General features: G+C 45.5%; 1 protein-coding gene across 2 annotated transcripts; it reads left to right on the forward strand.

Annotated features, from left to right (window-relative positions):
• The first annotated feature begins 585 nt into the window (after nucleotides 1-585).
• LOC139557924 (V-type proton ATPase subunit S1-like) lies at nucleotides 586-26062 on the forward strand. Of its 2 annotated transcripts, none has more exons than XM_071373276.1 (10): nucleotides 586-877; nucleotides 12760-12886; nucleotides 16913-17181; nucleotides 22064-22104; nucleotides 22247-22332; nucleotides 24385-24546; nucleotides 24891-25048; nucleotides 25182-25232; nucleotides 25321-25558; nucleotides 25719-26062. In XM_071373276.1, the coding sequence occupies exons 1-10, from the start codon at nucleotides 753-755 to the stop codon at nucleotides 25926-25928; spliced, it is 1467 nt and encodes a 488-aa protein (XP_071229377.1). In that variant the 5' UTR covers nucleotides 586-752; the 3' UTR covers nucleotides 25929-26062. The 2 variants fall into 2 exon arrangements, with proteins under 2 accessions (XP_071229377.1, XP_071229376.1); XM_071373275.1 differs by having other exon boundaries at nucleotides 600-877; nucleotides 24382-24546.

Below are 26062 nucleotides of genomic sequence, written 5' to 3' on the forward strand. Positions count from 1 at the left end.
ACAGCTTCACTGTATCGGCAAACTGTTGGCTAGAGCGCAGGTTGCCAAGACCAGAGTAGACACATTATTGAACACAGCAGTTTGTGACAAAACTATCGGTAGAGTTGAAAATGCAAAGCAAAACATATTGAATTTTAGATTTTTATTTGGTCCAAATTTAAGCGAAAAATGACATTTTGTGCGCAGTATGTCATCACGCACTGATTTGTATCTGCAACAAGTCCATTTGGTGGGAACATACGGGGCAACATAGTCTAGTGGTTAGAGTGTTGGACTAGTAACTGTAATGTTGAATATCGGATCCCCGAGCTGACAAGGTAAACATGTGTCGTTCTGCTCCTGAACAAGGCAGTTAACCCACTGTTCCTAGGCCGTCATTGAAAATAAGAATTGTTCTTAACTGATAACTGACTTGCCTAGTTAAATACATTTTTTTTAAATACCACTGATGAGAATATGCGCAACGTTTCTTTATGCGGATTCTAGAATATTCACATTAAAATCTGTCGCCAATTGGAATGGAAACCTAGCTACTGTCACGTTTCCTAGAACTAGCATAAATTGTCAAATGTAATTGGTGTCGGTGCCTATTTACCTCCCCGACTTTACTCGATGACTTCCGTCTACACTCGGCTATCACTCAAACGCGCCCAATAAGACACAGGTTGGGTCTCGTGATCTGCGGGCGACGGGCACGTCGTCATTCCCTGTAGGACCACAGTAGAACATCTTTGGTAGTACTCCCGAGGAAGATGGCGGCTGAGCAGAGGATGATGTCTGGTCGGGTCTGCATGGCGGCATTTCTAGCCATGTTGTGCACCTTCTCCTCCGGGAACTGTGACGAACAGGTGCCGCTGATGCTGTGGACGAGTGAAGGGTAAGGGCGGTGTGTGTGGTTGGTTTTGGTCTCTGATATGGGGTTGCGTTTCTAGCCGTGCAAGGCGGTTGACCTCTTGTCATTCATACTCATAGTGGGGATATTCATATTGTCCAAACGTATTTGCTTGCTCGATACCTAGCTAGCTACGTTTATATCGTGACAATTAAAAAATTAAAATATCGTGACAATTTCATATGTGAAGCCACTAGCCAGTAAGAAAGGTACTATTATGTTGGCCATATGAGATGTAGTTAGTTTAGGTCATGTCCTCATCGAGCTAGCAAGACGTTTACCTAGTTAGCCACCTGATCTGTTTACATGGGCTAACTAAACAATATTTCAAATGTGTTCATCAATCCAATCTGGAGTGCCAGAGTGCCCTCTGAGCGTTCGTAAATTCCGAGCGTCGTTTCGCTCTCGGGTTATTCAGAGCGCACAGTGGACGCTCTGGAGGAGGAGTAGGATTAATCCCAGTGTTTCTCTCGGGTTATTCAGAGCGCACAGTGGACGCCCTGGCGGAGGAGTAGGATTAATCCCAGTGTTTCTCTCGGGTTATTCAGAGCGCACAGTGGACGCTCTGGCGGAGGAGTAGGATTAATCCCAGTGTTTCTCTCTCGGGTTATTCAGAGCGCACAGTGGGACGCCCTGGCGGAGGAGTAGGATTAATCCCAGTGTTTCTCTCGGGTTATTCAGAGCGCACAGTGGACGCTCTGGCGGAGGAGTAGGATTAATCCCAGTGTTTCTCTCTCGGGTTATTCAGAGCGCACAGTGGACGCTCTGGCGGAGGAGTAGGATTAATCCCAGTGTTTCTCTCTCGGGTTATTCAGAGCGCACAGTGGACGCCCTGGCGGAGGAGTAGGATTAATCCCAGTGTTTCTCTCTCGGGTTATTCAGAGCGCACAGTGGACGCCCTGGCGGAGGAGTAGGATTAATCCCAGTGTTTCTCTCGGGTTATTCAGAGCGCACAGTGGGACGCTCTGGCGGAGGAGTAGGATTAATCCCAGTGTTTCTCTCTCGGGTTATTCAGAGCGCACAGTGGACGCTCTGGCAGAGGAGTAGGATTAATCCCAGTGTTTCTCTCGGGTTATTCAGAGCGCACAGTGGGACGCTCTGGCAGAGGAGTAGGATTAATCCCAGTGTTTCTCTCTCGGGTTATTCAGAGCGCACAGTGGACGCCCTGGCGGAGGAGTAGGATTAATCCCAGTGTTTCTCTCTCGGGTTATTCAGAGCGCACAGTGGACGCTCTGGCAGAGGAGTAGGATTAATCCCAGTGTTTCTCTCGGGTTATTCAGAGCGCACAGTGGACGCCCTGGCGGAGGAGTAGGATTAATCCCAGTGTTTCGCTCGGGTTATTCATTATTCGTTTAGACCTCACAACGGCAGTCATGCACCCAAGCTAATTGGCTAACGTTGGCTGGCTTGCTAGCTACATAAATGAGAGAACACCTCACTCTGACAATTTTACTCCACCTAGCAGAGCTGGGTAGGCTGTTTGTATTTTATCCAGAGGGTTGGTAACTAATTGCTGCTGGTAACAATTTAATTACCCATTTTTTGTCGACACCGGCCATATTCAACGGGTGTTGAGCGTTCGTAAATTCGTCAGTTATTCTGAGCTCTGGCACATTCAAACGAAGGTGCTCTGAAATCGGAATAGCCAGAGTGAATTTACGAACGCACCCTTTGTCTCCAATGTTTATTTAAAACAATACATTTGCACAATGATCACTTGTCTTTCAAATACATTGTTATAGATGTTGGTTAGCTAGCTAGCAGGTTTTTGGTCATTAGCATAGAGGTGACACCAGTCAAAACATAGCGAGCGAGTTCTCTCACCTCCATATGAGAAGATGAATGGAAATAGCGCGACAGCTAGGTAAAATACCAGTCATTCTCGTATAAAATAGCTTAAATATGAGTCTTTATGTATGGGATATTTTGTATTTTGACTAGTGATTGTTACTTTCATTCATGGTTTTAATCTTGCTGGTCTCAGTTTTCTGGGGTTGTGACAAAGAGAGAAAAAAATGCACTGAGTAACGTAAACTCACGTAAACTCGTACATCGCCTTGGTCCGTACAATTGCCCTTATTTTAGCGCCCCAAAAACGTAATACTTCCAGATCAACTGTAATGTCAATACCATTGTAAAGCACAATTTCTCCCCTTTCCAACAGAATCAATTACATGACCTAAATGCTGCCCGTTTCTGTATAATTAAAGCAGGCAATGAGCCCCGTCGGGTCTTTTTAAAAATGGCGGGTGGGGAAGCGAAACTAATGCGTGATAGTGAGAAGGAGAGATGTTGTGGGAAAATTGCTTTTTTTTTCACTCGATCTGTCCAACTTATCACCTTATCGCCTCTAAAATGTAAATAAAACACTATAAAGATTTTATATAATGTGTCATTACATACCTATTTGAAGGTTTGTGTCGAATTTGAATCGGGTTTTTAGGGCGGCGCTAAAGTGATCTTAGAAGTAAACAGCGGCTTTGAGAATGATGATCGCATGCAATGATGACGCAAAAAAATGACTAGGTATCCCCCCCTTACCCCCGTCACTGTCCATTTCTTGTTTTAAAACGATGAGAGAAGTGCTACACCTGGTGGAGAGAGATTGTAAGACAAAAATAGTTGCTTTATGCGTGCTGTACTTTACGACATGACACGTCATGATGTAACGGAGGGTCCGTTTTTTCAACTTTTCTCCAATACTAGAGAACCATTACCATGTCGATCAACGCTTGAATAGAAACCTAGTTCATTTTGAATTCCCGATTTTGAAGTCAACACAGTCGCTACAGTCCCATTAGTTTTCTTTGTAGGCTCGTCTGAATGTCGCGGTTACTCACATTTGTACGGAATGGGGTGAGTTTACGTTAGCCACAATTGATGGTTTGCACAATTTGAAGGTGAAGACAGATTGATCATTTTAATGAATGTAATGAATTCATGATGAAAAACTAGTCTTTAGCTGGCATGCACACACATTTGATGACCTATGTAGTTGTCAGTGAATATCACTGTTGACTAAATCATTTTCTTAAATCATGGAGTTGATTACCTCATGGGTACAGGAAACATGTCTGTTCCTATGAGGAGAGGCTCACAAATGGACCACTGGGCTTTTGAGGCATCCTGTCCAATGGAGTAAAGCCCGTTCAGTGGGGCTACAGAAGACACAAGTCAGGAGTCACTGAGGGATGCTGTCACAAAACCAAGTAAAGGACAGCGTGTTTAAGGTAAGCAACACTGTTGTGTCACACACGGTCTTTCTCTCTCACACACACATTTCTTGTTTGTTTAGTATGTTGCTATTTATGGTCTCCTACCCTATACCAGTAAATCATTTTTCTGTTTTGTAGAAATGAGAAGAATGAACTCCATTTATTTTGTTCAAGCTCATTATAGGTGTCAACACAATGTGGCTGTCAGAATACTTTCTGAATTCACTACCAGTTGAGAGTTTGGACACCTACTCATTCAAGGGTTTTTCTTTATTTTACTATTTTCTACATTGTAGAATAATAGTGAAGACAAAACTATGAAATAACACATATGGAATCATGTAGTAACCAGTAAAGTGTTAAACAAATCAAAATATATTTGAGATTCTTCAAAGTAACAACCCTTTGCTTTGATGAAAGCTTTGCACACTTGGCATTCTCTCAACCAGCTCAACCAACCAACCACCAGTCTTGGAGTTCCCACATATGCTGAGCACTTGTTGGCTGCTTCTCCTTCACTCTAAGGTCGGACTCATCCCAAACCATCTCAATTGGGTTGAAGTCGGGTGATTGTGGAGGCCAGGTCATCTGATACAGCACTCCATCGCTCTCCTTGGTCAAATAGCCCTTACACAGCCTGGAGGTGTGTTTTGGGTCATTGTCCTGTTGAAAAACAAATGGTAGCTCCACTAAGCGCAAACCAGATGGGATGGCGTATCGCTGCAGAATGCTGTGGTAGCCATGCTGGTTAAGTGTGCCTTGAATTCTAAATTAATCAGTCACCAGCAAAGCACCATCACACCTCCTCCATGCTTCACGGTGGGAACCACAATCACACCTCCTCCATGCTTCACGGTGGGAACCACACATGCAGAGATCATCTGTTCACTTACTCTGCGTCTCACAAAGACATGGTGTTTGTAACCAAAACTCTAACATTTGGACTCATCAGACCAACATTTTTAACAAGGCACACCTGTTAATTGAAATGCATTCCAGCTGACTACCTCATGAAGCTGGTTGAGAGAATGCAAAGACTGCAACGCTGTCAAGGCAAAGGGTGGCTATTTGAATAATCTCAAATATAAAATATTTAGATGTAACACTTTTTTTTTAGTTACTACATGATTCCATATGTTTTATGTCTTTACTATTCTACAATGTAAAAAAAATTAAGAAAAAACGTTGAATGAGTAGGTGTGTCAACTTTTGACTGGTTGTGTGTGTACACCATGGTATACTCATACATATTTATTATATTTACGTTGTTAGGTTCTTATTTTTCAGAGTAACTAACTCACGGACACTAGAGAAGCTTAACCAATTTTAATTCTTCCCAAAGGGTCGTTACAGTTGTAATTCAGACAAAAACATTTCACACTAGCACTGATATTTAACCCTTTCTCCTAGGCTGAGTCTCCTCCTCCACAACCGAACAGCCAATGAATCTCTGTTGCTAGACAGAACCTTTGTGATATCTGTTCTTCCTCACTTCATCTGACCTGACCTCTACCCCAAAGTGATCACTCCTCCCCAACTCAAGGCTGTCATGGTTATTGGTACCAGACTGTGTCTCCTCTCCCCCCAGAGGATCCCTGATGGCTAACAATAACATGTCCTGACATATACCCTCTCTCCCTCAGTGACATATCCTGACATAATGTAAACATGATACATTACCCTCTCTCCCTCAGTGACATATCCTGACATAATGTAAACATTATACATTACCCTCAGTGACATATCCTGACATAATGTAAACATTATACATTACCCTCTCTCCCTCAGTAACATATCCTGACATAATGTAAACATTATACATTACTCTCAGTGACATATCCTGACATAATGTAAACATGATACATTACCCTCTCTCCCTCAGTGACATATCCTGACATAATGTAAACATGATACATTACCCTCTCTCCCTCAGTGACATATCCTGACATAATGTAAATGTTATACATTACCCTCTCTCCCTCAGTGACATATCCTGACATAATGTAAACATGATACATTACCCTCTCTCCCTCAGTGACATATCCTGACATAATGTAAATGTTATACATTACCCTCTCTCCCTCAGTGACATATCCTGACATAATGTAAACATGATACATTACCCTCTCTCCCTCAGTGACATATCCTGACATAATGTAAACATTATACATTACCCTCTCTCCCTCAGTAACATATCCTGACATAATGTAAACATTATACATTACCCTCTCTCCCTCAGTGACATATCCTGACATAATGTAAATGTTATACATTACCCTCTCTCTCTGTGACATATCCTGACATAATGTAAACATGATACATTACCCTCTCTCCCTCAGTGACATATCCTGACATAATGTAAACATTATACATTACCCTCTCTCCCTCAGTGACATATCCTGACATAATGTAAATATTATACATTACCCTCTCTCTCTGTGACATATCCTGACATAATGTAAACGTTATACATTACCCTCTCTCTCTGTGACATATCCTGACATAATGTAAACATGATACATTACCCTCTCTCCCTCAGTGACATATCCTGACATAATGTAAACATTATACATTACCCTCTCTCCCTCAGTAACATATCCTGACATAATGTAAATATTATACATTACCCTCTCTCTCTGTGACATATCCTGACATAATGTAAACGTTATACATTACCCTCTCTCTCTGTGACATATCCTGACATAATGTAAACATGATACATTACCCTCTCTCCCTCAGTGACATATCCTGACATAATGTAAACATTATACATTACCCTCTCTCCCTCAGTGACATATCCTGACATAATGTAAACATGATACATTACCCTCTCTCCCTCAGTGATATATCCTGACATAATGTAAACATTATACATTACCCTCTCTCCCTCAGTGACATATCCTGACATAATGTAAACACTATACATTACCCTCTCTCCCTCAGTGACATATCCTGACATAATGTAAACATTATACATTACCCTCTCTCCCTCAGTGACATATCCTGACATAATGTAAACGTTATACATTACCCTCTCTCCCTCAGTGACATATCCTGACATAATGTAAATATTATACATTACCCTCTCTCTCTGTGACATATCCTGACATAATGTAAATATTATACATTACCCTCTCTCTCTGTGACATATCCTGACATAATGTAAACGTTATACATTACCCTCTTTCCCTAGGTGACATTGTTAGTTTCCATGATCTCCACCCAACACATTCCAAAGCCATCTGTCTTTCCACAGAAAACCATTAACTTCTGACATAAAACCCAGTCTCTTTCACTCCTTATATTCTCTGCTTCTGATCTGTCAAGTCTTTAATATCTCAATGTTCAAAGTTTAGCCCGAATCCAACAGCATGTATTTATTTGCTAGTGCGCGACAAAAAATAATCTGCTGACTAATTGGGGTCAGCTCTACTCAAATCCATTTGAATTATATTAGTCTGGAAGACTGCATGCAAATTTGAACTCAAATCAAATTTGATTGGCCGCATACACATTTAGCAGATGTTATCGAGTGTAGAGAAATGCTTGTTCCTAGCTCCAACAGTGCCGTAATATCTAACAATTATACGCAAATCCAAATAATAAAAATAAAAAAAATTATGAAGAAATATAGAAATATTAAATGTGAATGATGCTGTTTGTGTCAGTGTTTACGTTCCCCTCATGTATTTCATGTGTTTATCTAACAGACATTCTGCCTGATTCGCCTGACCTGGTGGTTCGCCTGACCTGGTGGTTCGCCTGACCTGGTGATTCGCCTGACCTGGTGGTTCGCCTGACCTGGTGGTTCGCCTGACCTGGTGATTCGCCTGACCTGGTGGTTCGCCTGACCTGGTGGTTCGCCTGACCTGGTGATTCGCCTGACCTGGTGATTCGCCTGACCTGGTGATTCGCCTGACCTGGTGGTTCGCCTGACCTGGTGATTCGCCTGACCTGGTGATTCGCCTGACCTGGTGATTCGCCTGACCTGGTGATTCGCCTGACCTGGTGGTTCGCCTGACCTGGTGGTTCGCCTGACCTGGTGGTTCGCCTGACCTGGTGGTTCGCCTGACCTGGTGGTTCGCCTGACCTGGTGGTTCGCCCGACCTGGTGGTTCGCCCGACCTGGTGGTTCGCCCGACCTGGTGGTTCGCCCGACCTGGTGGTTCGCCCGACCTGGTGGTTCGCCCGACCTGGTGGTTCGCCCGACCTGGTGGAAGACAATCTAAAGGGTTTGAGTTCCTTGACCAGGCATGATGACTACAGTGAGGCCCTGGTAGCAATGGCCAAGCAATACAGAACAATGAAAGCAAATCCATCAAGCTTGACGTCTGCAATACAAAGGGCTGCTCGGCCATGGAGACCCATTTCAGGAAGCTCTGGATGAACAGGTGTTGTGCTGAGTTTGGGAAACCCTGCCGAAGACCACAGTCGGCCCTCTGTGTGTAATGGTTATTCCTGGCTGATTTTCCTCGTGCTGATCGTTGCTGCTTCATCTCTACTCATCTTCGTATCTGACAAGTAAACAGTAATATTCAAGATATTGTTAGCATACAGTACCAGTCAAAAGTTTGGACACCTACTCTTTCAAGGGTTTTTCTTCTACATTGTAGAATAATAGTGAAGACATCAAAACTATGAAATAACACATGGAATCATGTATTAACCAAAAAAGTGTTAAACAAATCTAAGTAATATTTTACAATCTTCAAAGTAGCCACCCTTTGCCTAGATGACAGCTTTGCACACACTTGGAATTCTCTCAACCAGCTTCACCTGGAATGCTTTTCCAACCGTCTTGAAGGAGTTCCCACATATGCTGAGCACTTATTGGCTGCTTTTCCTTCACTCTGCGGTCCAACTCAATTGGGTTGGGGTCAGGTGATTGTGGAGGCCAGGTCATCTGATGCAGCACTCCATCACTCTCCTTGGTCAAATAGCTCTTACACAGCCTGGAGGTGTGTTCGGTCATTGTCCTGTTAAAAACAAATGATAGTCCCACTAAGCCCAAACCACATTGGGATGGCGTATTGCTGTGGCAGCCATGCTGGTCAAGTGTTCCTTGAATTCTAAATAAATCACTGACTGTCACCAGCAAAGCACCATCACACCACCACCTCCGTGGTTCGCGGTGGGAACCACACATGCAGAGATCATTTGTTCACTTACTCTATGTCTCACATTTGGAACCAAAAATCTCACATTTGGACTCTAGACCAAAGGACAGATTTCCAATGGTCTAATGTCTATTTCTTGTGTTTCTTGGCCCAAGCAAGTCTCTTCTTATTGGTGTCCTTTAGTAGTGGTTTCTTTGCAGCAATTATACCATGAAGGCCTGATTCACGCAGTCTCCTCTGAACAGTTGATGTTGAGATGTGTCTGTTACTTGAACTCTGAAGCATTTATTTGGGCTGGTAACTCTAACACGGAACCCAAACCGGCTGCGCGTGTGCGCCATCGTGCATACATTTATTTTGTCCCCCCCCACACCAAACGTGATCACAACACGCAGGTTAAAATATCAAAACAAACTCTGAACCAATTACATTAATTTGGCGAAAAGCATTAAACATGTATGGAAATTTAGCTAGTTAGCTTGCACTTGCTAGATAATTTGTCCTATTTAGCTAGCTTGCTGTTGCTAGCTTATTTGTCCTGGGATATAAACATTGAGTTATTTTACCTGAAATGCACAAGATCCTCTACTCCGACAATTAATCCACACATAACTGTCAACCGACTCGTTTCTAGTCATCTCTCCTCCTTCCAGGCTTTTTCATCTTTGAACTTATATGGTGATCGCATCTAAACTTTCATAGTATTACCACAACCACCGGCAAAACAGTTCGTCTTTCAATCACCCACGTGGGTATAACCAATGATTAGATGGCACGTGGGTACCTGCTTCTATAAACCAATGAGGAGATGGGAGAAGCAGGACTTGCAGCGCGATCTGCGTCAGAAATTGAAAGGAATTCTATTTTATCCCTTGGCATCGCAGACGCTCGCAAGTTGCTGCAGGGGGTGCTGAGGTGTTGGTCGGGGTAGGGGTAGCCAGGTGGAAAGCATGGCCAGCCGTGGAAAAATGCTTATTGAAATTTTCGATTATCGTGGATTTATCAGTGGTAACAGTGTTTCCTATCCTCAGTGCAGTGGGCAGCTGGGAGGAGGTGCTCTTATTCTCCATGGACTTTAGTGTCCCAAAACTTTTTGGAATTAGTGCTACAGGATGCAAATGTCTGTTTGAAAAAGATAGCCTTAGCTTTCCTAACCGACTGAGTATATTGGTTCCTGGATACCTGGGCCAGGTCGATTAGAAAGGCCTGCTCGCTGAAGTGTTTTAGGGAGCGTTTGACAGTGATGAGGGGTGGTCGTTTGACCACGGACCCAGTACGCACGCAGGCAATGAGGCAGTGATCGCTGAGATCCAGGTTGAAGACAGCAGAGGTGCCCATGGTTACAGATTTAGGGTTGTACCTAGTAGGTTCTTTGAGGGCATCTAGCTTAGATTGTAGGACGGCCGGGGTGTTAAGCATGTCCCAGTTTAGGTCACCTAACAGTACGAAATCTGAAGATCGATGAGGGGCGATCAATTCACATATAGTGTCCAGGGCACAACTGGGGGCCGAGGGGGAGGTCTATAACAAGTGGCAACGGTGAGAGACTTGTTTCTTCAAAGTTGGACTTTTAAAAGTGGAAGCTCGAACTGTTTGGGTACAGACCTGGATAGTAGGACAGAACTCTGCAGGCTGTCTCTGCAGTAGATTGCAACTAGGCTACTGACCTTAGCATAGGCTACTGTGCTGACCTTAGCATAGGCTACTGTGCTGACCTTAGCATAGGCTACTGTGCTGACCTTAGCATAGGCTACTGCGCTGACCTTAGCATAGGCTACTGCGCTGACCTTAGCATAGGCTACTGTGCTAACCTTAGCATAGACTACTGTGCTGACCTTACCAGCTTCATTCAGAAGATAGGGAGATTTTTTTATTAGCTAGAGAGGAATGGATTAACTTTTTCAGAGCTAGTTAAGGATACTATAAGCCTAGTTATCATGTTGCACGTTGGATTTATTAACTACAAAAAGGTAAGATGTGTTTTTCATTCTGGTGCTGCTCTGCACACACAAGCTTGTTAGCAAGTTAGCTCAAAGGACATTCAATGTTCCTCCATAGAAGCCGCTCCTAGGTATAATTTCTGTGGACCTAATTAATATAATGCATGTCATAACAAGATGCCCAGCGCTTCAAGTCTCCACCTCAACCCTCTCTCGCTCTCGACTCACCGGCAAAATTTCAGTCGCATTTTGCGCCATAGGCTACACTTCTGTCCATAACGCATGTAAACAACTAGCTAGCTCTATCCGCACTGATTGGTGAAGTCATTTAATGAGCTAAATGTCAAAAATAAATGAATGATTTCACAGGTTAAAAGAGGAACGATATAAACCTGTCATTTTGAGGGGTTTGAACTGGTTCTGAACTGTATTTTTCTGCTAGGAGCAGTGGCACAACATGGATGAAAATAGTGGTTCTGTTCCCAAACGATTAGAAAATAATTTCATTACAACCCCTGCTAGGGAGTTAAGCGTAAATGTTATTTGTCACATGCGCCCAATACAACAGCTATTACCGTGGAATGCTTACTTACAAGCCCTTAACCAGGCAAAATCCTAGAGGAAAGCCTGGTTCAGTCTGCTTTCCAACAGACACTGGGAGATGAGTTCGCCTTTCAGCAGGACACTAACCTAAAACACAAGGCCCAATATATAGTGGAGTTGCTGACCTAGAAGACAGTAAATGTTGCCTAGTTAGTTTTGACTTTAATCGGCTTGAAGGTATATGGCTTTAAAATGGCTGTCTAGCAATGATCAACAACCGCTTGGAAGAATTTCAAGAAGATGGTGTGGAAAGCTCTTAGACGTACCCAGAAAGACACTAATAGCTGCCAAATGTGATTCTAACATGTATTGAGATGTGTGAATACTTATGTAAATAGTTCTGTATTTCATTTTCAATAAATTTGCAAAAAATTCTAACACCATGTTTTCACATTGTCATTATGGGGTATTGTGTGTAGACGGGTGAGAATTTGTATTTATTTAATCCATTTTGAATTCCCGCTGTAACAACAAAATGTGGAATAAGTCAAAGGGCGTATTTTGTTTTTTTCTGAAGGCACAGTATTTTGACAACGCTTGCAGAGCTGTCTAATGGGACAATGAATTGTAGCCAACTGAGCAGAGAAGGGACTGGTCATTCATGGTCTCCTCTCTGCCCAGATACTGGTTCAAGCTATAACATAGAGACGCTTCCTTACGGAAATTCTACATATCTTCTTGTTGGACAAGTTGGGGGGAGATTAAGAGGAGTTTGGACCAGCATCCCATTGACAGTCCGAGTAGCCAAGAAACAAACTACCCTTGATTGGTTAACCCTAACCAATAGGGCTGCGTTTTACTGTAATCAATTGTGTATCTGGGGGTGTTGGGGGAGGCAGAAGCCAAGTTTCCATTCTAACCAATTGACAAAGTTGTATTCTATTTGGAAATTCAGCATCGGTTTGCTGGTCTTATATGTCCCCTTAGTCTTTTCAGTTGAAGTCCCTGTTGCACTCTGTTTGGTAACGTTTGGTCCCTCCTGAACAATGTCAGGTCTGGTCTGCCGTCCCAGGCTGTTCCTGCTGCTGGTCACATAGTGGGTGTCACTCAGCTGAGCTCATACCTGGCGACCGCCCTGGGGTCATCCCCACGCAACGTACTGCTCTTCCTGCAGGACAAGGTAAAACGCACCGCGCAAACCCACCTTAGTAACCCGTATACGACGCACCAGACAAACCTCCCTTAGTAACCCGTATACGACCCACCAGACAAACCTACCTTAGTAACCCGTATACACACACCAGACAAACCCACCTTACTAACCCGTATACGACGCACCAGACAAACCTACCTTAGTAACCCGTATACGACGCACCATACAAACCTACCTTAGTAACCCGTATACGACGCACCATACAAACCTACCTTAGTAACCCGTATACGACGCACCAGACAAACCTACCGTAGTAACCCGTATACGACGCACCAGACAAACCTCCCTTAGTAACCCGTATACGACCCACCAGACAAACCTCCCTTAGTAACCCGTATACACACACCAGACAAACCCACCTTAGTAACCCGTATATGACGCACCAGACAAACCTACCTTAGTAACCCGTATACGACGCACCATACAAACCTACCTTAGTAACCCGTATACGACGCACCATACAAACCTACCTTAGTAACCCGTATACGACGCACCAGACAAACCTACCGTAGTAACCCGTATACGACGCACCAGACAAACCTCCCTTAGTAACCCGTATACGACGCACCAGACAAACCTACCTTAGTAACCCGTATACGACCCACCAGACAAACCTCCCTTAGTAACCCGTATACGACTCACCAGACAAACCTACCTTAGTAACCCGTATACGACCCACCAGACAAACCTACCTTAGTAACCCGTATACGACGCACCAGACAAACCTACCTTAGTAACCCGTATACGACTCACCAGACAAACCCACCTTAGTAACCCGTATACGACGCACAAGACAAACCTACCTTAGAAACCCGTATACGACGCACCAGACAAACCCACCTTAGTAACCCGTATACGACGCACCAGACAAACCTACCTTAGTAACCCGTATACGACGCACAAGACAAACCTACCTTAGTAACCCGTATACGACGCACAAGACAAACCTACCTTAGTAACCCGTATACGACGCACAAGACAAACCTACCGTAGTAACCCGTATACGACGCACCAGACAAACCCACCTTAGTAACCCGTATACGACCCACCAGACAAACCTACCTTAGTAACCCGTATACACACACCAGACAAACCCACCTTACTAACCCGTATACGACGCACCAGACAAACCTACCTTAGTAACCCGTATACGACGCACCATACAAACCTACCTTAGTAACCCGTATACGACGCACCAGACAAACCTACCGTAGTAACCCGTATACGACGCACCAGACAAACCTACCGTAGTAACCCGTATACGACGCACCAGACAAACCTACCGTAGTAACCCGTATACGACGCACAAGACAAACCTACCTTAGTAACCCGTATACGACGCACAAGACAAACCTACCTTAGTAACCCGTATACGACCCACCAGACAAACCTACCTTAGTAACCCGTATACACACACCAGACAAACCCACCTTACTAACCCGTATACGACGCACCAGACAAACCTACCTTAGTAACCCGTATACGACGCACAAGACAAACCTACCTTAGAAACCCGTATACGACGCACCAGACAAACCCACCTTAGTAACCCGTATACGACGCACAAGACAAACCTACCGTAGTAACCCGTATACGACGCACCATACAAACCTACCTTAGTAACCCGTATACGACGCACAAGACAAACCTACCTTAGTAACCCGTATACGACGCACAAGACAAACCTACCTTAGTAACCCGTATACGACGCACAAGACAAACCTACCGTAGTAACCCGTATACGACGCACCAGACAAACCCACCTTAGTAACCCGTATACGACCCACCAGACAAACCTACCTTAGTAACCCGTATACGACGCACAAGACAAACCTACCTTAGTAACCCGTATACGACCCACCAGACAAACCTACCTTAGTAACCCGTATACACACACCAGACAAACCCACCTTACTAACCCGTATACGACGCACCAGACAAACCTACCTTAGTAACCCGTATACGACGCACCATACAAACCTACCTTAGTAACCCGTATACGACGCACCAGACAAACCTACCGTAGTAACCCGTATACGACGCACCAGACAAACCTACCGTAGTAACCCGCATACGACGCACCATACAAACCTACCTTAGTAACCCGTATACGACGCACCATACAAACCTACCTTAGTAACCCGTATACGACGCACCAGACAAACCTACCGTAGTAACCCGTATACGACGCACCATACAAACCTACCTTAGTAACCCGTATACGACGCACCATACAAACCTACCTTAGTAACCCGTATACGACGCACCAGACAAACCTACCGTAGTAACCCGTATACGACGCACCAGACAAACCTCCCTTAGTAACCCGTATACGACCCACCAGACAAACCTCCCTTAGTAACCCGTATACACACACCAGACAAACCCACCTTACTAACCCGTATACGACGCACCAGACAAACCTACCTTAGTAACCCGTATACGACGCACCATACAAACCTACCTTAGTAACCCGTATACGACGCACCAGACAAACCTACCTTAGTAACCCGTATACGACGCACCATACAAACCTACCGTAGTAACCCGTATACGACGCACCAGACAAACCTACCGTAGTAACCCGTATACGACGCACAAGACAAACCTACCTTAGAAACCCGTATACGACGCACCATACAAACCCACCTTAGTAACCCGTATACGACGCACAAGACAAACCTACCTTAGTAACCCGTATACGACGCACAAGACAAACCTACCTTAGTAACCCGTATACGACGCACAAGACAAACCTACCTTAGTAACCCGTATACGACGCACAAGACAAACCTACCGTAGTAACCCGTATACGACGCACCAGACAAACCTACCGTAGTAACCCGTATACGACGCACAAGACAAACCTACCTTAGTAACCCGTATACGACGCACAAGACAAACCTACCTTAGTAACCCGTATACGACGCACAAGACAAACCTACCTTAGTAACCCGTATACGACGCACAAGACAAACCTACCGTAGTAACCCGTATACGACGCACCAGACAAACCCACCTTAGTAACCCGTATACGACGCACAAGACAAACCTACCTTAGTAACCCGTATACGACGCACAAGACAAACCTACCTTAGTAACCCGTATACGACGCACAAGACAAACCTACCTTAGTAACCCGTATACGACGCACCAGACAAACCCACCTTAGTAACCCGTATACGACGCACCACACAAACCTACCTTAGTAACCCGTATACGACGCACAAGACAAACCTACCGTAGTAACCCGTATACGACGCACAAGACAAACCTACCTTAGTAACCCGTATACGACGCACAAGACAAACCTACCTTAGTAACCCGTATACGACGCACAAGACAAACCTACCGTAGTAACCCGTATACGACGCACAAGACAAACCTACCGTAGTAACCCGTATACGACGCACCAGACAAACCCACCTTAGTAACCCGTATACGACGCACCAGACAAACCCACCTTAGTAACCCGTATACGACGCACCAGACAAACCTACCGTAGTAACCCGTATACGACTCACCAGACAAACCTACCTTAGTAACCCGTATACGACGCACCAGACAAACCTACCTTAGTAACCCGTATACGACGCACCAGACAAACCTACCTTAGTAACCCGTATACGACGCACCAGACAAACCCACCTTAGTAACCCGTATACGACGCACCAGACAAACCCACCTTAGTAACCCGTATACGACGCACCAGACAAACCCACCTTAGTAACCCGTATACGACGCACCAGACAAACCTACCTTAGTAACCCGTATACGACGCACCAGACAAACCCACCTTAGTAACCCGTATACGACGCACCATACAAACCCACCTTAGTAACCCGTATACGACGCACAAGACAAACCTACCTTAGTAACCCGTATACGACGCACCAGACAAACCCACCTTAGTAACCCGTATACGACGCACCAGACAAACCTCCCTTAGTAACCCGTATATTAGCTGTCTTACTGTTTGTCTCCTCCCTCTAGATGAGTATTGAGGACTTCACCATGTACGGAGGGGCATTTGGCAACAAGCAGGACAGTGCCTTCCCTAACCTCGAGAAGGCGCTCCTCTCCAGCCCTTCCCCATTGATCCTGCCTACCGTGGCCTGGCCAGCATCCAGTGCTGTGATTGGTCAACTCCAGGACCAATTAGACACCTCTCCTCTCTACATGGACCCAGAGATGCTCAGCCAGCTACGACTCAACACTTCTACCCCCGCCCTGCTGGTCTTCAGACTACCCTACAGCACCGGGTACAGTTCTGTTTATCTCACTGGTCAGTTTTAGATGGTTTACAGTGTTTCCCCTAGTTGTTTTTTCAGCAGCGGTGGGAAAGTTTTTATTTATTTTAAACGCCATCCCTTTTAGCCACAAAGACAGTATTTTGATGTTTTAAAGTAATTGTCAAGTGTTTTCAGATTTTAATGAAATATACAAATTAATTCAAAAAAATTGAATAAATAGTTTCCCCCCCACCTCAATCTACACACAATACCCCCATAATGACAAAGCAAAAACAGGTTTAGAAAATGTTGCAAAAAAACCCTTTGGGTGCTTCGGTGACAAAACGGATGGCACTGTGATGAATACATCCAGTTTGCTGAGTAGAGTGTTGGAGGCTATATTGTAAATTACATCGACGAAGTCAAGGATCGGTAGGATGGTCAGTTTTACAAGGGTATATTCAGCAGCATGAGAGAAGGAGGCTTTGTTGCGGGCAGAGATCGGTTGAAGAGCATGCATTTAGTTTTACTTACATTTAAGAGCAGTTGGATGCCAGGGAAGGAGTGTTATGGCATTGAAGCTCGTTTAGAGGTTAGTTAACAGTGTCCAAAGAAGAGCCAGAAGTATACAGAATGGTGTCGTCTGCGTAGAGGTGGATCAGAGAATCACCAGCTGCAAGAGTGACATCATTGATGTATACAGAGAAAAGAGTCGGCGCGAGAATTGAACCCTGTAGCACCCCCATAGAGACTGCCAGAGGTCCGGACAACAGGCCCTCCGATTTGACACACTGAACTCTGTCTGAGAAGTAGTTGGTGAACCAGGCGAGGCAATCATTTGAGAAACCAAGGCTGTTGAGTCTGCCTATAAGAATGCGGTGATTGACAGAGTCGAAAGACTTGGCCAGGTCGACGAATACGGCTGCACAGTACTGTCTTTTATCGATGGCGGTTATGATATTGTTTAGGACCTTGAGAGTTGTTGAGGTGCACCCATGACCAGCACAGAAACCAGATTGCATAGCGGAAAAGGTACAAGGACAATACGAAAGAGGTTGAACAGGCTAGTAATAGGGGTTGCAACAATTGCGATGTATAATTTTAGAAAGAGAGGGTCCAGATTGTCTAGCCCAGCTGATTTGTAGGGGTCCAGATTTTGCAGCTCTTTCAGAACATCAGGTGACTGGATTTGGGTGAAGGAGAAGTGGGGGAGGCTTGGGCAAGTTGCTGTGGGGGGTGCAGTGCTGTTGACCGGGGTTTGGGGTAGCCAGGTGGAAAGCATGGCCAGCCGTAGAAAAATGCTTATTGAAATTCTCATTTATCGTGGATTTATCGGTGGTGACAGAGTTTCCTAGCCTCAGTGCAGTGGGCATTATTCTCCATGGACTTTAGTGTCCCAGAACTTTTTGAAGTTTGTGCTACAGGATGCAAATTTCTGTTTGAAAAAGCTAGCCTTTGCTTTCCTAACTTCCTGTGTATATTGGTTCCTAACTTCCCTGAAAAGTTGCATATCGCGGGGGCTATTTGATGCTAATGCAGAATGCCACAGGATGTTTTTGTGCTGGTCAAGGGCAGTCAAGTCTGGGGTGAACCAAGAGCTATATCTGTTCTTAGTTCTACATTTTTTAAATGGGGCATGCTTATTTAAGATGGTGAGGAAAGCACTTTTAAAGAATATGGGCAGGTGTGGAGTGAGGTAGACTGAGGGCAGCTGTGGTGGTGTGGAGTGAGGTAGACTGAGGGCAGTTGTGGTGGTGTGGAGTGAGGTAGACTGAGGTTGGGCTTGTTACAGGCTTGAAGTGCTGCTGACACTTATCCATTTTTTTAAATCACATTTTTTTTGTCACATGCGCCGAATACAACAGGTGTAGACCTTACAGTGAAATGCTGAATACAACAGGTGTTGACCTTACAGTGAAATGCTGAATACAACAGGTGTAGTAGACCTCACAGTGAAATGCTGAATACAACAGGTGTAGACCTTACAGTGAAATGCTGAATACAACAGGTGTAGACCTTACAGTGAAATGCTGAATACAACAGGTGTAGACCTTACAGTGAAATGCTGAATACAACAGGTGTAGTAGACCTTACAGTGAAATGCTTATGTACGAGCCCCTAACCAACAGTGCAGTTTCAAAAAATACAGATAAGAATAAGAGATAAAAGTAACAAGTAATTAAATACCAGCAGTAAAAAAAAAATATATATATATATATATATATACAGGGGGTGGTGGGGGGGTACAGAGTCAATGTGGAGGCTATATACAGGGTATTACGGTACAGAGTCAATGTGAATAGTCTTGGTAGCCATTTGATTAGCTGTTCAGGAGTCTTATGGCTTGGGGGTAGAAGCTGTTTAGAAGCCTCTTGGACCTAGACTTGGCGCTCCGGTACCGCTTGTTGTGCGGTAGCAGAGAGAACAGTCTATGACTAGGGTGGCTGGAGTCGTTGCCAATTTTTAGGACCTTCCTCTGACACCACCTGGTGTAGCGGTCCTGGATGGCAGGAAGCTTGGCCCCAGTGATGTACTGGGCCGTCCGCATTACCCTCTGTAGTGCCTTGCGGTCAGAGGCCGAGCAGTTGCCTTACCAGGCAGTGATGCAACCAGTCAGGATGCTCTCGATGGTGCAGCTGTAGAACCTTTTGAGAATCTGAGGACCCATGCCAAATATTTTCAGCCTCCTCAGGGGGATTGGTATTGTCATGCCCACTTCACTGCTGTCTTGGTGTGTTTGGACCATGATAGTTTGTTGGTGATGTGGACACCAACAAACTTGGAGCTCTCGACCCGCTCCACTTCAGCCCTGTCGACGTGAATGGGGGCGTGCTCAGCCTTCCGTTTCCTGTAGTCCATGATTAAATCCATTGAGGAAGAAGTTGCCCTGGCAACACACAGCTAGTTCTCTGACCTCCCTGTAGGCTGTCTTGTCGTTGATCAGGCCTACCACCGCCGTGTCGTCTGCAAACTTAAGGATGGAGTTAGTTGTGCCTGGCCATGCAGTCGTGGGTGATCAGGGAGTACAGGAGGGGACTGAGCACGCACCCCTGAGGGGCCCCCGTGTTGAGGGTCAGCTTGGCATATGTGTTGTTACCTACCCTCACCACCTGGGGGCGGCCTGTCAGGAAGTCCAGGACCAGTGGGAAGTGCTCAGTCCCAGGGTCCTTAGCTTCTTGATGAGCAGCATTCTCATGTAGGCGTTCCATTTGTCCAAGTGGGAAAGTACAATAGAGATTGTGTCATTTGTGTGTGTGCCATTCTCACGTTAATTAACATCCACATCTTCGGGGAACAGTTGTTGTTGGGGGTTAACTGCCTTTCTCAAGGGTAGACCAGCAGATTTTCCAGTTACTGGCCCAACGCTCTTAACTGCTAGGCTACCTGCCGCCCAAACCTAGCCGTGATGCAGCCAGTCAAGATGCTCTCAATGGTGCTCTGTTCGGCTTCCTGAGGGGGAAAAAGTGTTGCCGTGTATCCTTCACGGCGTAGTTGGTGTCTGTGGACTTGCTCTTGACCCCACTTCACTACACCCCCTGTTGATGTCAATGGGGTCGTTTCCTGTAGTCCACCCTCAGCTCCTTGTCTCGCTGAATAGGGGGTGTTTCCTGTAGTCCACCTTCAGCTCCTTGTCTCGCTGAATGGGGGGTGTTTCCTGTAGTCCACCTTCAGCTCCTTGTCTCGCTGAATGGGGGGCGTTTCCTGTAGTCCACCTTCAGCTCCTTGTCTTGCTGAATGGGGGGCGTGTCCTGTAGTCCACCCTCAGCGCCTTGTCTTGCTGAATGGGGGGCGTTTCCTGTAGTCCACCCTCAGCTCCTTGTCTTGCTGAATGGGGGGCGTTTCCTGTAGTCCACCCTCAGCGCCTTGTCTTGCTGAATGGGGGGCGTTTCCTGTAGTCCACCCTCAGCTCCTTGTCTTGCTGAATGGGGGGCGTGTCCTGTAGTCCACCCTCAGCTCCTTGTCTCGCTGAATGGGGGGCGTTTCCTGTAGTCCACCCTCAGCTCCTTGTCTTGCTGAATGGGGGGTGTGTCCTGTAGTCCACCCTCAGCTCCTTGTCTCGCTGAATGGGGGGTGTTTCCTGTAGTCCACCCTCAGCTCATTGTCTGGCTGAATGGATGACTCCTATTGTATAACTCCACTATTCCTGTCGGCAATAGAACAAGCTTTCTAATGATCACCTGACCCAGATTGTGTTTTTATAACGGGCTGTTTTTGGATTGCGTCAACCACAACAGTATCTGTGTGATGGTGGGGATGCAGGGTGTCTACTCTAGTTCCTCAACGGCACAGCTAGGAGAGCTAAAAACACCTTATTGTTAAACTCAAGTTATAAAAGTGCGTTGAAATGACTTAGTGTGCACACTTTGGAGAGGGCTGTGGCCCCCCAAACCTGTGTATTTTTTTTTTTTTTATGCAGTTACCAGGAATATTCTTATGTTATCATATTACTGAATGTATAGTACAGTAAATGTCAAATGAACATAAAATCAGCAGTGTAAGGATTCAGTCTTGTTAGGTGAACAGTTGTCCTCAAATTTAGTTTCCCATTGCTTTCCATATTTCAATGTAGCCCTATCCATATAGGCACATTCTCACTGGTGTAAAGGGTTAAAGCTAATGTTCTGCAATTCTACACATTAAGGCCATTCGTTATGCCTTATGCTGAGTGACTCAAACATAACTAAATCAATGGGAGCCCGATGCCATGACATTTAGGGGATTTTAGATTCTCCCTGACGGTTGTAGTTTGGAATGGCGGCCATGATAAATAAATAAAGGGGAAATGTTTTTGTCTTTTTTTTTCTGAATATGGGTGTGTCTGTCTGGTTGTGGGGGTGGTTTGTCTTTACATAGGTGTGGTCTACCTGCATGTGGGTGTGGTCTATCTGATTGTGGTTGTGGTTTCTAACAGGGCCGATCTGCTGTCCGTTAAGGAGGTTCTCAGCGGGAATGGTGAGTGTTCCAATGTTCTATATTGGTCTATAGTTCTACTGTACGGTGTCTCTGCTGGGACAAACATCACCTGCATTCACTGTGTTCCTTATAACAGCAGGATACAGATTGCTGAAGACTAACTTTGTGTGTCTGTGTGTAGATGAGGTGATTGGACAGGTGATGAACATTATGAAGAGCCAGTCTGTCCCCTACACTGCCGTCTACACTGCAGTGAAACCCTCACGGGTAAGTGTGTTTACGTGCGTGTTAGGGCCGGGACTATACCAGTATTGCCATACTCCTTAGTATCGTGGAAAGGGAAAAAAAATAAAACTTCTTTAACTTCTTTATAAAAACATCCCTAATTTTGTTAACAAACAACATTGTTGTCCTGAAGTCACATTTTATTTCTACTGAAGAAGAACATAAACACATGTGAAGTGATACGCCATCCCATCTGCTTTGGGCTTAGTGGGTCTGACATGACCCAAAACACAGCTCCAGGCTGTGTAAGGCCTATTGGCCAAGAAGGAGAGGGATGGAGTGCTGCATCAAGACCTGGCCTCCACAATCACCCAACATATCCCGTGTGTGTGTGTGTAAACCCAAACGTGCTTCTGTCCAGCTTTAACATAAAAGGGGAATCCGGTGCTCCACTGATGGATTTGAAAATCCATCTCATTCCAAAATCATGGGCATTAATATGGAGTTGGTCCTCCTTTGCTGCTTTAACAGCCTCCATTAGGTTTTCCACTAGATGTTGGAACATTGCTGCGGGTACTTGCTTCCATTCAGCCACAAGAGCATTAGTGAGGTCGGGCACTGATGTTTGGTGATTAGGCCTGACTCGCAGTCGATGTTCCAATTCATCCCAAAGTGTTCGATGGGGTTGAGGTCAGGACTCTGTGCAGGCCAGTCAAGTTCTTCCACACCCTTCTCGACAAACCATTTCTGTATGGACCTCGCTTTGCGCACAGGGGGCCATTGTCGTGGTGAAACAGGAAAGGGCCTTCCAGAAACTGTTGCCACGAAGTTGGAAGCACAGAATCGTCTAGAATGTCATTGTATGTTGTAACCTTTTAGATTTCCCTTCACTGGAACTAAGGGGCCTGAACCATGAAAAACAGCCCCAGACCATTATTCCTCCACCACCAAACTTTACAGTTGGTACTATGCATTGGGGCAGGTAGCGTTCACCAGGTATATGCCAAACCCAGATTCGTCCGTCGGACTGCCAGATGGTGAAGCGTGATTCATCACTCCAGAGAACGCGTTTCCACTGCTCCAGAGTCCAATGGTGGCGAGCTTTACACCACTCCAGCCGATGCTTGGTATTGCGCATGGTGATCTTAGGCTCGTATGCGACTGCTCAACCATGGAAACCCATTTCATGAAGCTCCCGACGAACAGTTCTTGTGCTGATGTTGCTTCCAGAGGCAGTTTGGAACACGGTGGTCTCGTTCTGTCTCGTTCTGTCCCGTTCTGTGAGCTAATGTGGCCTACCACTTCGCGGCTGAGCTGTTGTGGAAACTTTTAGGCGCAACATTACAATAACAGCACTTATAGTTGATTTGACTTACGGACTTGCTGGAAAGGTGGCATCCTATGACGGTGCCACGTTGAAAGTCACTCAGCTCTTCAGTAAGGCCATTCTACTGCCAATGTTTGTCTATGGAGATTGCATGGCTGTGTTTTCGATTTTATACACCTGTCAGCAATGGGTGTGGCTGAAATAGCCGAATCCACTAATTTGAAGGGGTGTCCACATACTTTTGCATACGTATGTACAGTGCATTCAGTAAGTATTCAGACCCCTTCTCTTTTTCCACATTGTTACCTTATACAGCCTTTTGTGACGTAACAAAGTGGGAAAAGTCAAGGGGTCTGAATACTTTCCGAAGGCACTTTATGTTTGTGTCTCCCACCCTTTTCAGAAGGCTCTGATGAAGGCAGACTATGCATAAACATAAACCTGTTTGTATTGTCAGTGAACCGGATTCATGCACAAACACAAACCTGTTTGTATTGTCAGTGAACCGGATTCATGCACAAACATAAACCTGTTTGTATTGTCAGTGAACCGGATTCATGCACAAACACAAACCTGTTTGTATTGTCAGTGAACCGGATTCATGCACAAACATAAACCTGTTTGTATTGTCAGTGAACCGGATTCATGCACAAACACAAACCTGTTTGTATTGTCAGATTCAGAAACCGTGCTCCTTTCGTTTTGTTTTCCTGGATAGTCACCAGTTGACGTATCCTGTTAACCATCTCTTTCCTTCTCTCTAGCAGGTGTCATCTATTTCTATGGACATGGAGGCTGGTGTAAGAGGAGGGCGCTCTCTATTGCAGTACGGAGACAGAAAGAGGGAGAGAGAGAGACAGAGGGAGAAGGAAAGGGCAGAGAAGAAGGTCAACGACAGGACAGGAGTCTACCCACCAGTGGAGTTTAAGGTTCTCTCTCACACACACACACACACACACAGCAGGTAAAGAGCCTCTTTAATTGGATAAATAAATACACTATGAAATAATAAACTGAGACGCAGTGATTTGGCGTTGCCACGAGCACCAGGATATTGTAAACAAGAGTGATACAACACATTGCACTCGCCCCCAAAAATCTGCCCAAGTACCTGGTACTCTTCGCGCTGCTGTAACGGGAGAACAGAGCAGCAGAGAAGTTTAGCCTCATTTCATACTCTTAGTTGTTGTGGCAGTCGGCCAGATACAGCTGTTTACTTGGTGCTGATTCTACCTTTAGAGATGAGGGTTTATTTCTGATCTTCTCTCCCCAGGAGGGCGGAGCCGGCTGTATCATGCTGTGGGCGGAGAACCTGACCGTGAGCGTGCTGCGTGGCGGTCGCTGGGAACGACACGACCTCACCTCTCTGACCTTTGGAGAGGGCGTGACCCCTAGGCTCCAGGGCTCCCTCTGCAACCAATCACACTCCAGGTCAGGGGTTTAGTGCTGAAACCTTATTAGGAACCATGGGAACAGCAGCCTTGTTGAACTCGGAAACGATTGGGATGAATTATGTTGTAGTCGATTTTCTTTTAATAAAATATTTTTCTTTCATCTCTGTCAGTCTGGTTCTAAACTATGAGAATATCCTGGGACACCGCTCCTTCAAACTAGTGTGAGTTGACTGGAGACACACACACACACACACTCTGTTACAAACCAAGACATTTGAACTAATGTTGTGTGTGTCTGTGTGTCTCCAGGTTTGCCATGTCCCAGCGCCACTACAAGGTGTCAGCTCGCCGCTGGTTCACGCTAGACGCCGTGGAGATAGAATACGACGGACAGAAAGCAACGTTTAACGGGAGCCGTAACGTGTACGCACCGGCTGAGTACTCCTACCGCTGTCAGTCAGTCACTAACTTCAGATACCCCGTCCTGGTACCGCGCACCTCCAAAGACCCTGCTAACCAGTGGAGGGTCTCATTCACTGACTTCCAGGTAGGGGGCCGTGTTTCTGTGTATGCAGTGTGTCTGAAACCAGACCGTACAATACGAACAGACCGTTGAAACACTTTCTACTGTTGCTCTCTCTCCTCTCCCCGCCCTCTATCTCTCTCTCTCCCCCCCTCTCTCTCTCCCGTCTCCTCTCTCTCTCTAGATCCAGGGTTTCAACGTGGCAGGGGGAGAGTTCTCCTATGCCAGTGACTGTGCAGGGTTCTTCAGTCCTGGTATCTGGATGGGACTGCTGACCAGTCTACTGATGCTTCTGGTCCTGACCTACGGCCTCCATATGATCATGCAGCTACACACCATGGACCGCTTTGATGACCCCAAGGGACCTGCTATCTCCGTACCACAGACTGACTAACGCACACACACCGTACACACACACACACACACACACACACACACACCTTACACTACTTGTTGAGATCATTCCTTTAGTCACCATAGTAACCAGACCACTCTGCGCATGGGAATGAAGGAGGGGGATACGGGCTG

Source organism: Salvelinus alpinus, chromosome 28 (assembly GCF_045679555.1).
Source record: "Salvelinus alpinus chromosome 28, SLU_Salpinus.1, whole genome shotgun sequence".
Taxonomy (NCBI): Eukaryota; Metazoa; Chordata; class Actinopteri; order Salmoniformes; family Salmonidae; genus Salvelinus; species Salvelinus alpinus.